Genomic DNA, 14,367 nt, shown 5'->3' on the forward strand with positions numbered 1-14,367 from the left:
TTACCTCAGCCCTAGTAAGGAGGCAATGGCAAGCCATTTCTGAAAAACCTTGCTAAGAAAGCTGCAGAGACCTGTCCAGGAATTGGACATGGTTGAATGGAAGAAAAAAAAAGCTCATTACATAATTCTAATCCAATTCTATTTTTATGCAGCTTCTTGTCAACCTTTCTCCTGCAACGAACGTAGTGAATGTGTGGAGACCATCGGGAACTACACCTGCCAATGCTACCCTGGTTTTTATGGCCCTTGGTGTGAAAATGGTGAGTCTGTTGGAACCAATGAAATTTTCCTCCTATTGTGATTAGATGGTATAGAGGCAGCGACCATAAGGGGAGGAGGCATGTTCTCAGCAAGGATAACAAAATTAAGTACTCCGGTTTCCATGACACAGTACTGATACAATCAGTGTGATTCCCTCATGCAAGAGCAAACTACATGAAAAATGTCATGTCCACTTTGGTCCTCAGTCTTTAAAGCATTACAAGCATTCTATTTCAGCTCTATTATTTTCTCTGGGGGAATAGGCTGAACAGTCGCCCAGTTATTTTTCCAAGAAGACCTTGGTCACAAAGGAAGAAAATGTTTTCTCTTTTGTGAGTGGGAACTCCTGTGTTGTGATTTTTGTTTAGTGTTGATGAAACCTATTGATTTTATTTGAAACAATATTTAAAGAAATTCACTGTGCTAATATTCTGTAAAACACTGTAAGTAGCATCAGGAAAGCTGCATCGGTTACATCATAGGGGTGCTGTGGGGGGAAGAGAGCATGGATTCCTATGGTTAGCACTGAATAAGCAGTTGAATTTCTCTTTAGAGATCTTTAAGTCTGATAATACATCAGACTTTTAAATTATTCAATGTAATAACATTTGTTTTTCTATTAAGTTATTTTACAAGCATAATGAAAAATATCAGTGACTTAAAGAAATAGTCTAGCAATTCACTGAAAACAACAGGACAAGGTAGGATTTATAGGCTTAGAATAAAGGTTTGTCAAGAAGTGCCCTAAGATATTTTAGATCATAAGTGGTCTTTCTTTCAGCAATTTTATTCAACAGAGAAAGTGATGAACCCATGTTTTCAAGAAAATTAAATCTCTTGCTATTAAAATAATTGTCATATTCTTTTAGGAGCTTTTAAAATAGTTGAGGTTTTATGTTAATGGACAATTTAGATGCCACGCTGTTGAATTCAGCAGAATTCAAGAACTTCCCTCCCTTTGTTGCAATATAGGAAAAACAGTTTTGTCAGTGATGATGATGGCTTAATGTTATCTTTTCATGTCTTTGTTTAGTTGTAAAATGCAACCTGTTTGGCCCTCTCCATCAGGCCCTGCTCATGAATTGCACTCATCCGTTGGAGCAGTTCAGTTACAAATCTCATTGCAGCTTCAGGTGTGATAAAGGTTTTACAATAAATGGCCCAGTCAACCTGCAATGTTTGTCATCTGGGCAGTGGACAGCGGAAGTACCTCTGTGTGCAGGTATGACCCAACATAATTAGTGCCAAGTGTTGGCATAATGGATCCTTGGCAAGGCCATACATTGGGAATAGGTTAGTTGAGTAAAAATGGATGGAGGCTTTTACAACCTTGCTGTGTTTGGGAATCAAATACAATTCTAATCTGACAATTATCCTTGGTATTTTATTATTTAGAAAAGAAGTAGGGATGAAAACAAAGTTTATCCAGGTTGTATTTTAATGTGAAAATTTAAAAACCCATATTTCTCAAACTACTATGTAAACTAAATTGCTGCTATCTGTACTCCTCTGAATTTGGTATTAAGCTATAAATAGAAACAGCAGTGTGAATATAATGCATTAGATAGGGCCATTTGCTTATCATAACTGATTTAAAAGGAAAACCTGTGTATAAAGACACATGTAATAGAAGAAATATATTGACCATGTATCTTGATTTTGAAGTAGGCCTTAAAAAATTACACATCAATGCATATATGAAATAAAACTTTCTTAAAATAATTACTATTTATTTATTTATTTATTTATTTATTTCACTTTCTCATTTTCCACCAGTTTTGCATTCATCTTTAGTTCCGGTTTTTCTGGCCCAGAATGCCAGGGTTGTTTTTTTTACCACAGGCAATAGATGTGTGAGAAATCCAGTGTTAACTGTTTACCTACCTACCTTTCCTAAACAGGCTGTACTGGATTCTGTAAAATTCAACAGCTTGCATCCTCATTTGTGACAACAATAAGAAATAATTATAATTATACAACTATACTTTTGTGTGTAATATACTAAATATACTTTTACATACTATTTTATAAAGTAACAACATATATGTAAAAGTGCTAAAAATAAGTGCTCTGTATATTTCAGTTTTGTCTCAAATTTTCTGTGTTTTCTAAAAATGATTGTTCATCACTTCAAATTTTCCAGAATGTTTACATCTTTTGTGGTGTTATAAAGCATTGTACCTGATTTCTTTCTTTCCTGCCCTTAGCTGTCCAGTGCCAGCCATTAAATATTCCTGTACATGGAAACTTCAGCTGCATTCATATCCATGGAGAATTTCATTACCAGTCTAGTTGTGACTTTAAATGCCAAGAAGGCTTTCTGATCAATGGAGCAGGGACCACTATGTGTGAAGCGTCTGGAACATGGAGTGCGTCAGAGCCAATCTGCCAAGGTTTGGGGCTTTCTGTTTCTCCTTAATCTCCAGTGTTAGGGATGAGAACTGAGTAATATTTAGCAGGCATAGCAAGATGATGAGGAGACCTTCTGATTGATTTACTATGTCCCCATTGTTACAAAATGCACAAGTTTTTCTGATGTCAGGCTCCAAAAGACAAGAAAGACATGTTGCGATTGTTTTAGAACCTGGAGGCTAGAAATACACGGCATTACACTGTGGTGTTATAGACAAATAGTGGGTATATTAAATTTGGAAAAGATTATTTCAATAGGGAAGGACTATGCTTTGAGAAGTCAATCAATTGGTGCAATAATTTTTGCTTCCAGGAAAATGGGTGGCTAGCATAGGATTAAGTTATATTTGAAATATGTTAATTTGTGTCATGAAGACCTTTTACAAATTCTGGGTTCATTGAGAAATTGTCATGCTGGTATGAGGGAAGGCTAGGAACCTTGGGAAATGTAGTAATAATTTATCGTTCCCATTTACTAAACATATAATCAGATGAAAGTATTATCTTTTGCACAGTCTTTTTATGCATGTTTTGCTGGTATGTATTCTATGTATTCTAATTGCATTCACATTCTTTTTTATTATTATTTTTAGTTGAACAATGTCAGTCAATTCAGCCACCTGCAAGAGGAATGATGGATTGTGTAAACCCAATTGGTTATTATAGTTACAACTCTACTTGCAACTTTGCTTGTGAAGAGGGCTTTGAACTTAGTGATTCCCAGCCTTTGATTTGCCGTGCATCTGGTCACTGGATCTCTCCCGTACCAACATGTCAAGGTACTGTATCTAATGGAATTGTATGGGTCTTTTCTGAAATCTGATGTTTAAATTTCTGTTTAGTCTATTTATTCATAACTTGAGTTATGTCTGAAGATTTTTATAAGATGCATGCAAATCAATGAGATTTAGATTAGCCATGAATAATTGCTCTCAGTGATTTCAATAGAGTTCAGTAGATATAATTCAAGTACAACAGAGATTCAGTTAACCCATTCTTGTTTAGAATTAAATAAACCCTAACTCCTATTACACTTTAATATTAAGAATTCACAGATTACAATTCACTTAAAGTTTATTAGCCTTCTGTAGGTATTTACATCAGGCATGTCAAACTGCCGGCCCATGGGCCGGATACATCACACCGAAACTGCACCCACTCCATTGCTGGCAATGGGGAAAAAGTCGCGATACATTGTGCGACGTCGCGAGTTTGACATGCCAAATTTACATTATAGTTAAATGGTAGAACTGATGTTGTGAACTAATTGGTGAGAAGGAAAAGACCAACACCAACTGACTCATTAGTAAACCTAAAAAAAAAAATCATGTTTGTGTTTAAGGAAATCCAGGACTCATTAGCACAAGTATTTAAAATGTACAGAGGTTGATTATTTGAATAAAATGACATCAGTTTTAAATTAAGTCCTTCCAATTACACATAGAATATGAGTATCTTCATATGATAGGATTGATTTAAAGTGCAAATGAGTTGGCTGAAAGACAAAGAATCAGAAAGCACCTGGTGGCACCTTTTCTGACTAACCAATTTTATTAAAATGAATACATTTTTGTGAGCTACACTCACTTCAAATACATAAAGTGCCTAAATAATGTAGGATTTAAACTGGGGTGAACAGGGATGGGGTGGGGAGAAGTGAATACAGGTTGGGTGTGCAGGTGCAAGTTAGAATTTGCTTGTAAAAGCTTACACTTTTGTTCTGTCCTTACTACACATTACACTGTGTGCAGCTTGACATGCAGCTAAACCCACCTATCCTCCAATAAAACAGACCATGTACATAGATCTGAATGCTTTATTAAAGGAACATGATGGTGAAACTGGGAAAAATAGAAATACATACAGTAAGAACCCAAATACAAAATAAGCAGTATTGAGTTGCTGGTGAACATAACAATTAATAAATAAAGATAAATCTAAATCTCACCAGCGATGCTGTGTGTATGGGATGTGGGTTTGTCCTCAGGTGACTGTGTGCCAATTTTATATATATGGTCTATGGTGGCAAAAATCAGAAGTATAGCAGCAGCTCTTCTGGCTAGCAAATATTATTAAAAGGTTGTCATATATATATTGCTACCCACCATAGACCAACATGGTTTCCTCCTGCAATGAAAGGCAAAGATGAATTTTTTGGTTGATGGAGGATCCATTTTGCTATCATGTGACTCATCTTAAGCTCCAGATGAAACAATGTAACTAAGGCCAGTATATGAGTGTATAAATAAACAAATAAGCAGTATCTTTTCCAGGCCATCTTCAATGGTCTTTAAACCTGTTATTTGTATTCATTCTGACTGACTTTTCTGTTCCCTTCCTTAGCTATTCAGTGCCAGTCCCTAGAGGCATCTGCTCATGGAAATACCACCTGTGTTCATCCCCATGGGGAATTTCAGTACCAATCCAGCTGCACTTTTCTTTGCACCAAGGGTTTTCGGTTACTTGGAAAAGAGGTCACTGAGTGTTCAGCTTCTGGAAAATGGACAGCCCCAGCCCCAGTTTGCCAAGGTTGGGAGTTTCCTCTTAAGGCCCTTCTTGCCCATGTAGAAATTATTTTGAAAAAGAGAAACAACTCATCTTTCAACATTTAGGAAAAGGAATGTATTCTCATTTAACCCTTAGCATTTGCATTGAAGGAAAGAAAAAAAATGTAGGAAACCAAGAAAGAGGTAGGAAAGGGATTCTTGTGAATAGAATTTTTATTACAGGAAGGATACTGATAAGAATTACAGATAGAAGTCTTGTGTATGCTGCATAGTGTAACACTCCCCATGTGTCCGAATAGTGACAGGTCTAAAATATGCTACACTATCTATATCGTACTTTGACCTTTCACACCATGCAGGTTTACTACCTCAGTGAATAACAGCTATCTTTTTAAAGGCAGATTTGAAAAATAAGTTAGAATTGTTATAGGTTGATTCTCAGCATCCTTCCAGTCATTTATTAGAATAAGCAAGGCTCTCTTTGCTTAAGGTATTGGAAATAATAGTCCTTGCAACCTGATACCAGAACCTGATATATCTTCAGAGAAAGCGGAGACAGTGGTGGGATTCAGCCGGTTCACACCGGTTCGGCAGAACCGATGCCTAACTTTTTGTTGAATTCGGCGAACCAGTTAGGGTAAATCTGCGAGGTGTGTCGCACCAGTGATGACGTCAATGCGACGCGCATCGTGCCGGTGATGACAACAATGCGATGATGACAAATATGCGAGGTACATCGCACCGGTGATGATGATGAACAGAACCAGTTGTTTAATTATTTGAATCCCACCACCGACCAGAGGTGACCCAGCTGACTCCCCCACAATTTCTGGGGTGGTGAAAGCATTTCTACCTTAGCTAATGATCATCAACTGGTAGCCAATACATATCCTTGAGCTGATTTTTATGCATAACAGGAGAGGGCAACTGACTAGTCTAGTAGTTGAAAAGTTTTTGACTTCAGGTAATTAAAAAAATCTCTTCTTGAATGATTATTAAATCAAAATGGTATTGTCAGGCCCCAAAGAAATGTATTTCAGCTTTGTAGCTTTCTTTGTTGCCTGCCATTCTGTTGGGAGGGGGGAGCCTTTGGGGATGCTTTGCACTGTCTGCTTTGTTGACTTGTTGCCCTTCACTCAGGGGATGGAATGTCTCACCCTTATCGGAGAGACGGTTTGTGCTTGGAGCCAGAAGAAATTGAAAGTGAGAGAGGTCTTGAAGAGCCCACCAAAAAGATTGGTTACCAAAACACGATGCCAACTGTGGATTGCCTGGGATTCAAATGAACAGTGGGACACTGGGGGGAGGAGTATTGAATGCTACTTTTTTATATAAATATTTTATTAATTTTCTATTTTTATAAACAAGTGCTTAATAGATGTGTTGACTGGGTCCGTAGTACATATAAGCTTCTTCAAACTAAATCCAATATTACACTATCCAATACCTCCTCTCTTCTTTCGGTAATAAACATTTTTCACATTAAGCAAATACAATTCTTATTGTTATTAATAGATATACAGTTGAATATCAGCATTTATTATAGTTTTCTAATAATATCAATGATATCAGTTTAATTAAATCACCACTTTTCTTTTCCTGAGGGAGTGGGGCAGAAATTCCCCTTCCCTCTCTCATCGGGGGGAGTGCTTTGGGCAGTTTTTCAGGAAGAGGTCTTAAAACATAAAGAGAGGATCAGGTCTCACCCAGCTTCATCCACATTGCTATAATGTTGTTTGTTGGTGCTTATTGTCTTCTGCTGTCAGCAGCTTAGGACTGGCTACGCAAATGTAGCCAGTCTTTCCCCCGCAGGCTTCCTTGGATCAAACAGGAGGGCTGCTGCCCCCACCCCCCCATGATCAGTGAGGGTCCCCTCCTTACTTGTTGCCTCTATGGGGTGACTTTTGATCCTTTCCAGGGTCCCCCAGTGGAGTGAAATCAAATGCGAAAGATGGAGCCCCATCTTCCTGCATCCATTTCTCCATGACATCAAAACTGGAAGCCTGAATGCTACTTTTAATATATCGCTTCACGAGTTTTTTTCTCAGATTTCGCCTTGATTCCCTACTGTCACTAGCTCCTAATAAAAGTTTCCTTTTGAGACAATGCTTGTTTCAAGAGTTCTGCTTTCTTGGGTGGCTTAGCTGAAGTAGGTCCTTAAAGGTATCTTGAATTTTATGATAGAATAGTATGTTTTTATACATATGCTTACATGTCTTACAGCTCTTCTTATTTCCTTCTCTACGTACCATGACTGTGTCCCCAGGCTTCACCGTGTGTCTGTATCTTTCCCAATATGGCTGAAATGGTGCTGTATTGTGTAAAATCCAGCAGCTTGCAGTTCCATTTGTAACAAAAATAAAATATATATTTTAATAATAAAGTTATACTTTTGTATGTTATAGGCCAGTGATGGTGAACTTTTTAGAGACCGAGTGCCCAAACTGCAACCCAAAACCCACTTATGTATCGTCGGGTGCCAGGTGGACGTGGCCCATTGGGTGGGTGTGGCCCATTGGGTGGGCATGGCTGCGGTCGTAACAACAGACTGGGCGGGACTAAAAAGTTCAATCAATCAATTCCAACTTTGCGAGATCTTTGAAATTGATCGATTGATTGAACCTTTTTTTTTTTTTTTGCACACGGCGGTGGAGGCCTAAAGTGTAAAGGTTTTATAAAACCCAACTGAAGGCCTAGGACTGGGGCAATGGCGTGCGTGCCCACAGAGAAGGCTCTGAGTGCCGCCTCTGGCACGCGTGCCATAGGTTCGCCACCACGGTCATAGGCTAAATATACTTCTATGAAATAATATTTTATAAAGTAAGGCCATAATATATGTGCTAAATGTGCTAAAAATAAGTTCTTTGTATAATTCTGTTTTGTCTCCAGTTTTCTAAAAAATGATTGTTCATCACTTCAAATTTTCCAGAATGTTTACATCTTTTGTGGTGTTATAAAGCATTGTACCTGATTTCTTTCTTTCCTGCCCTTAGCTGTCCAGTGCCAGCCATTAAATATCCCTGTACATGGAAACTTCAGCTGCATTCATATCCATGGGGAATTTCATTACCAGTCTAGTTGCGACTTTAAATGCCAAGAAGGCTTTCTGATCAATGGAGCAGGGACCACTATGTGTGAAGCGTCTGGAACATGGAGTGCGCCAGAGCCAATCTGCCAAGGTTTGGGGCTTTCTGTTTCTCCTTAATCTCCATTTTGGGATTCTGATGTTAGGGATGAGAACTGAGTGATATTTAGCAGGCATAGCAAGATGATGAGGAGACCTTCTGATTGATTTACTATGTCCCCATTGTTACAAATTGCACAAGTTGTCACGACAATGCCAATAGTGTCCACTATATTTGTAATAGCATCCTTCTCCCATGCACTGGAGTGTGATGCAGATAATCTCTTTTGGAAGAAAATGGTCAATTCTGAAACAGCAATTTTCAGAGTTCCTGGCTATTCCATAACGCTTCTCCCTTCCAAAAAAGATGCTCCTCCTGTAACATCATTTCAAAGGTCTTCACTTCCTCACCCTCTCATTCGATTTTACTCCTTCTCTCTGGTCAGAACATACTGGCCACTTAACCACTCTTGCATTTTGCACACCAGTTAGGGATACTGCTAAGTTATTTTTTTCTCTTTGTATGAGGAAATGTTTGTGTTTGTTTATGTCCATGACATCCATGCAGTTAAGGAGGGGGAAACTGTGGTTATCCAGCAGTTATAGGCTGGTCTGCTCATAAAGAGTTATGGCAATCATGAATTGATTGGCCTCATCAACAAACCTCCCAGCATTTCCCAACCATTAGACAGAACATAATGTTATAAAAGTAAGCAAAAGTTAAAGACATCCAAAAATTAATAATCCAAGTACAGAGAAGGACATACACAGATATTCAGTTTGTGAGGCTTGAAGTGGTTATCTAAATAGCTATTCTTTGCTATTAAGACTAACATCAAAAATATACATGGTCTGGAAAGCTATTGCTAATCTATTCAGTTAACTAATTTTGCATATTATTTTCATGCATTTAGAAGATTTAATTGCAGAGTTCCTATGTCTTTAGCAGCAGCCTGATAAATAAAAATTCATTAGCTGATATTTTTTAACCTATAATCATTTGAACTTGCGACAATGCTGAAAGAAGTGATTACATTCAGGTCTTACATTTACAACCATTGCAGCATCCCCATGTTCATGTGATCAAAATTCAAGGGCTTGGCAATGGCATGTATGTATGAAGATTGCAGTGTCCCGCGATTCCATGATCACTATTAATGACCTTACCAGGGAGCTTCAAACAAATCAAGTCAATGGGAAAAGCCCAAAGATTTGCTTAATGACCATGTGGTTTTTAGAAAAATCTCTTCTTGAAGAATATCAGATCAAAATGATAGATTGAAAGCCTACAATAGAATAGTATGTTTTTATACATGTATTTACATGTCTTACAGCCCCTCTTGCTTTCTTCTCTGCATACTATGACTAAGTTCTCAGACTTCACTATATGTCTGTATCTTTCCCTTCACAAAGGTAGAAGAATGAGTGGTGGATACAATAATGCTTTCCTTCTTTTGCCATCATGTCAGGGCTGCCGCTAAGCTGTGCTGAAACCTACTTGCCACTGGCAGCCTGCCATAGAAAAGGGGGGAAGGGAAGTGCGGGTGATATTAAGCTGGATCTGCAATAGCAATCTACCCAGAGAAAACCATCTACGTAGATTTTGCAAACATGTCCCTCCCTGGGAAGAACCTGGAGGAGAAGAAGGGGATCAGGCCAAAAGGAGAGCCTGAGGCCTCGGGAACACAGCAGGGGGCCCAGGCCAATCAGATGGAGCTCAGTGCCTGCCCAAAGGGAGTGGGGGGTAAGGCAGTGCCTCCCTCCACAGCACAGGAAGAGCGGAGGAAGGATTCCCCCTGAGGAGAAAGGGCTTTAATGTTACCCAAAGGAGACAGAGCCGAGCTTAACAAGCTATGAAGTGGGACAACCCCACAGTCCAAGGTCGTCTGGCTGCAGTGCCTGACCCAGCACTCGACCACTTGAGAGGAAGTTTCCAGGAGTTGGGAATGCATAACTGGTCAGCCAAGGGGGAACAATCCCTTGCATCAGGGATATCTGCAATGATGGCTGCAGCATCCACTGCAGCTGCACCAGTGCCTTTCAGAGAAAAGAAAGATGGCTTCCTGGGATTGTGTGTCGATCCCTGGGGGCTAAATGCTATTTGCATAGAGAACGCATATACCCTGCTGCCAATGAGAATGGCCAAGGGGAGAATCTTCAAGAAATTGGACCTGAGGGAAGCTTATTACCAGGTGTGGATTAAGAAGGGGGATGAGTGGAAGACTGCTTTTAATTGTCCCCTGGGCTGTTTCCAGTTCTGGGTCCTCCCTTCTGGACCACAGGGAGCCCTGGCAGTGTTCATGCAGCTGATAAATGAGGTCTTGCATGAACATTTATATAAAGGAGTTTTGGTCTTCCTGAATGACATTTTGATTTTCACGGAGACCATGGAGGAGCACTTCAATTTAGTGAGAGCAGTGCTCGAGAAGCTCTGTGAAGTACAACTGTATGTGAAACTCAGCATGCCTGGCTGAGGAATTCTGGGAGTTGAAGTCCACAAGTCATAAAAGGGCCATGTTTGAAGCCCCCTGGACTACAACATCACCCTGCTGTGAAAGTGAGTGCTCATCGGGAAAGATTGGGAATGGACCTTGTTCAACAAGGGTAATTGCAGCATGTATAGCAATAACTGAATATCTAAGCATGATTTCTTTTAAGAAAAATCCATCATAAAACTGATGCTTGAAAGTCAGTATCCTTATAAAATCTATGGATGTTTTTAATTTCAGTTATGCAATGCCACCATTTGCAGAATCCTAAAAATGGGGAGATGGCCTGCTCACACCCGTTTGCAGAGTTTGCTTACCAATCCATCTGTCAGTTTGTATGTGAACCTGGCTTTCTCTTGGCTGGAGCAAACACAACCTTCTGCTTGGCAACCAGGCACTGGAGTTCTCCATTACCAGCATGCCAGGGTAATGTTCCTTCTCCCCACCTTGATTTTTGTTGCTGTTTTCTGCAATGAAATTTAATGACTTTCTGTAATTGGTCAGCTCTTTCAACTTTGGTCAATTTCAACTTAACCACCATACTGTAATCTGGAATAGTTGTCTCCACTTTTTTTTCTGAAGAGAATTGCTTTCATTCTTGGACTTTCTTTTGGAATGATTGGGCTGGCTGTCATAATTCTTTCTTTTACCAACAATCTCTCTCATTCTAGTTATTGAATGCCCAAACCTGGATGCTCCTCAGAATGGAGAATTAAATTGTTCTCATCCACATGGGAGTTTTGCTTATAATTCCAGCTGTGCCTTCTCCTGTGATATGGGTTTTGTACGCATTGGAACAAATCAACTTCAGTGCACAGATTTGGGAAAGTGGACTGCAGCCACACCCAGTTGTGAAGGTAAATAGAGAATACAATCTTGGCATTATACAGAGAAGGCAGTGCTGTATAGATGGTAATGTAAAACAAGAAACAGACTCTTATCTACTAAACTAGAAACAAACAATTACTTTATTTAGTACAGATTTTTTATTAGTGGAGGAAGGAGATGGAAAAAGGGAGGTAAGATTGATGTCTGCCCTTCCAGGTAAACCAGACAGGAAACACAACCAGATAAACAAATTCTATTTTATTGTAAGGCTACATTAACAGAATTTCCCTCCTCTACTTTTAACTATTTGATCCATTAGGGTGGGTCCTCCCTTCATTTCTTTCTTTGATCATTAAGCCACTGGGGGCTCCTGCCTCTCCTGTCTGATTGCTTCCTAGACAGTATCTCTTCCCCTCTTTCCACAAGGTCATTCATAATTTGAGTTTTAAAACATTAATTTCAAAATATTATTGTAAACGTTTCTATACTCCAAATTTACCTGTTTATAAATTTGTAACATCACAATATTATTTAGTTTTTGGTTGTTTATTTCAAATTCTTTAAATTCTTAAGTTTATGATTAACATTTTCTTTCATTCAGAATTGAATGCAAACTTACTGGGTGGTTTCAGACTTATTTTTCTGAAGGTTTCTAATAGCCTAAATTTAAAGTAGTTTCCAAAAATGATTAGAAAGTGAGTTATAGGAAACTTAGTGTTAAATCCTTGGATTCAATGACTAGTACAACAGGCATTGTGTGAACCAAATGTCTTCTTTAATGGCACTTAGAGTCATACAGGGAAAACGGAGACTCACAGGCCTCCTGCTTCTTCCTCTGCTTCAACCAACAACAACGAACAAGAACAGTCCGGGTAAAGTTGCTACTGCTCGCGCACGCTTCCTTGCGCATGCGCGCAGGCTGTCGCCAGTTTGTCTGGCCCCCGGGCAGCTTCTGCAGCCCGTTGCCATGGCAACTGCCCGGGCTTGCTTGCTGCAAGTCCCGGGACACAACACCCCTTCACCCCTGGATTAAACTCATCAGGCACATGTGCTCACATGTATCATGCCCGCGACCTCTGATTGGGCGTGAGGCCTAAAAGACCTATAACTGTGCTAGGGTGGCTCAGGTGATACAAACGGTACCGTGCTATCACCCAGCTACCAGGTATACTAACAGGTTGACAACAACCTTACAAAATCTTCCAAATATCTTGGGGACCTCTTTTCTCTTTGTGATCTCCTCAGCTCCGGGGAACATTCTCCATTGCCATGAGCCTCATGTGCGATGGGAACAACCCCTCTTCTATACCCTGGTGGTCCCGGTGACTTAACTACAGGGGCCTGGCCTGCTAGCTTGTCCATCGGGCTACACAGCCCAGGACTTCCTTTTCTGCCACAAGGTGGCTCACCCTCTACGACCGTTCTACCCGGTCTGTCAGGGCCCCGTTCCCCACTCCTGAATGCTGTGGAATTTCCCAGGTCCACAATGGACCGATCTTGGAAGTCTAATGTTTTGCTGCCACCTACAAAGGCCGAGCTGTATCCTGTGTCCTCGGTGCCTCAAGGACCAACCACCCCATGTTGTGCGTTAGCTGAAAAAGGGTCATGAACATCCCTTCCAGCTTCTGTCCCAACTGCAGACTTCCACCTGGACCTACTGACCAAACCTCCTTGGGCATACGCCCATTCCCTTGTATTAGGTGAGTTCGGAGGACTCTCCTGGAAAATCTCACTATCTGGAGTATGTGTTGCAGGGTGTTCTGGGTTATTCTCCCATGAATATCCGTTGGGCACACTTGCGGAACCTTGGGACAAACCCTCCCCTGTTCCCTCCAGGTCCCCCTCCCCCCCACAGAAGACCCAGGCGAAGGAGGAGAAGAGTCCAGTCTTTGGCGAAGCTGATTGATGTGTCGTCTCAGGACGCGGCCGCCCTCTACGGAGACCTCATATGACAACGGTCCAGTCACCTTGCATACAACAGCAGGAACCCAAGGGTGGCCAGGGCCATAGTTCCGGGACCACACCGGCATGCCCACGGTCAAACACCGTGGGGCCCTAGTTGGAGACTCCAAAGGAACCAACCGATCAGGATGCAACCTGTCCAATTTAGTGGTCAGTCGATGACCCCAGCGTAGTTCAGCCGGACTTTTCCCAGTCGCTACAGAAGGTGTAGTGCGATGAGCAAGAAGGAAATCAGCCAACCGATGATGCCAATCCCCATAAGTCAGCTTCTTCAGGGCGTCCTTGGTGACGCGCACCATCCGTTCAGCCATACCATTGGTGGAAGGGTGGAAAGGTGCCAATGTCGCATGCCGGATCATGTTTGCTTGAAGGAAAGCCTGGAACTCAGCCGACGTGAACTGCGGGCCGTTGTCTGAAACTAAGACATCTGGCAAGCCGTGAGCTGCAAAAATGCCCCTCAACACCTGGATGGTTCTGCCAGTAGTGGTGGACGATACAGGTATGACCTCCAGCCATTTAGAATGGCTGTCCACAAGCACCAAGAAGAATTGCCCCTGAAATGGTCCAGCGTAGTCTACGTGTACGCGTGACCACGGCCTAAGCGTTTCTTCCCACTTGTGCACAGGTGCCTGGGGCATCTCTGGCCTCGAGCGCTGGCACAAGTGACACCCATGTACATGTGCCTCTATGTCCCTATCTAACCCTGGCCACCATAAGTGACTACGGGCAAGAGCCTTCATCCGGACAATGCCAGGATGACCTTCATGAAGGGAGATCAGGACCC

General features: G+C 41.0%; 1 protein-coding gene across 1 annotated transcript in view; it reads left to right on the plus strand.

Moving 5' to 3' along the window:
- The window catches only part of SELP (selectin P), a 44,179-nt gene that overhangs the window by 13,835 nt on the left and 15,977 nt on the right, over window positions 1–14,367 (plus strand). The window contains exons 4-11 of the mRNA XM_029287315.1: window positions 153–260; window positions 1,295–1,483; window positions 2,469–2,654; window positions 3,267–3,452; window positions 5,017–5,202; window positions 8,174–8,359; window positions 11,034–11,219; window positions 11,465–11,650. Of these exons, the coding sequence (XP_029143148.1) occupies window positions 153–260; window positions 1,295–1,483; window positions 2,469–2,654; window positions 3,267–3,452; window positions 5,017–5,202; window positions 8,174–8,359; window positions 11,034–11,219; window positions 11,465–11,650 (1,413 nt within the window). The remainder of the gene's footprint in view (window positions 1–152; window positions 261–1,294; window positions 1,484–2,468; window positions 2,655–3,266; window positions 3,453–5,016; window positions 5,203–8,173; window positions 8,360–11,033; window positions 11,220–11,464; window positions 11,651–14,367) is intronic.

This window comes from Protobothrops mucrosquamatus, unplaced genomic scaffold (assembly GCF_001527695.2).
Source record: "Protobothrops mucrosquamatus isolate PMUCROS unplaced genomic scaffold, P.Mucros_1.0 scaffold_294, whole genome shotgun sequence".
In the NCBI taxonomy this organism is placed as follows: Eukaryota; Metazoa; Chordata; class Lepidosauria; order Squamata; family Viperidae; genus Protobothrops; species Protobothrops mucrosquamatus.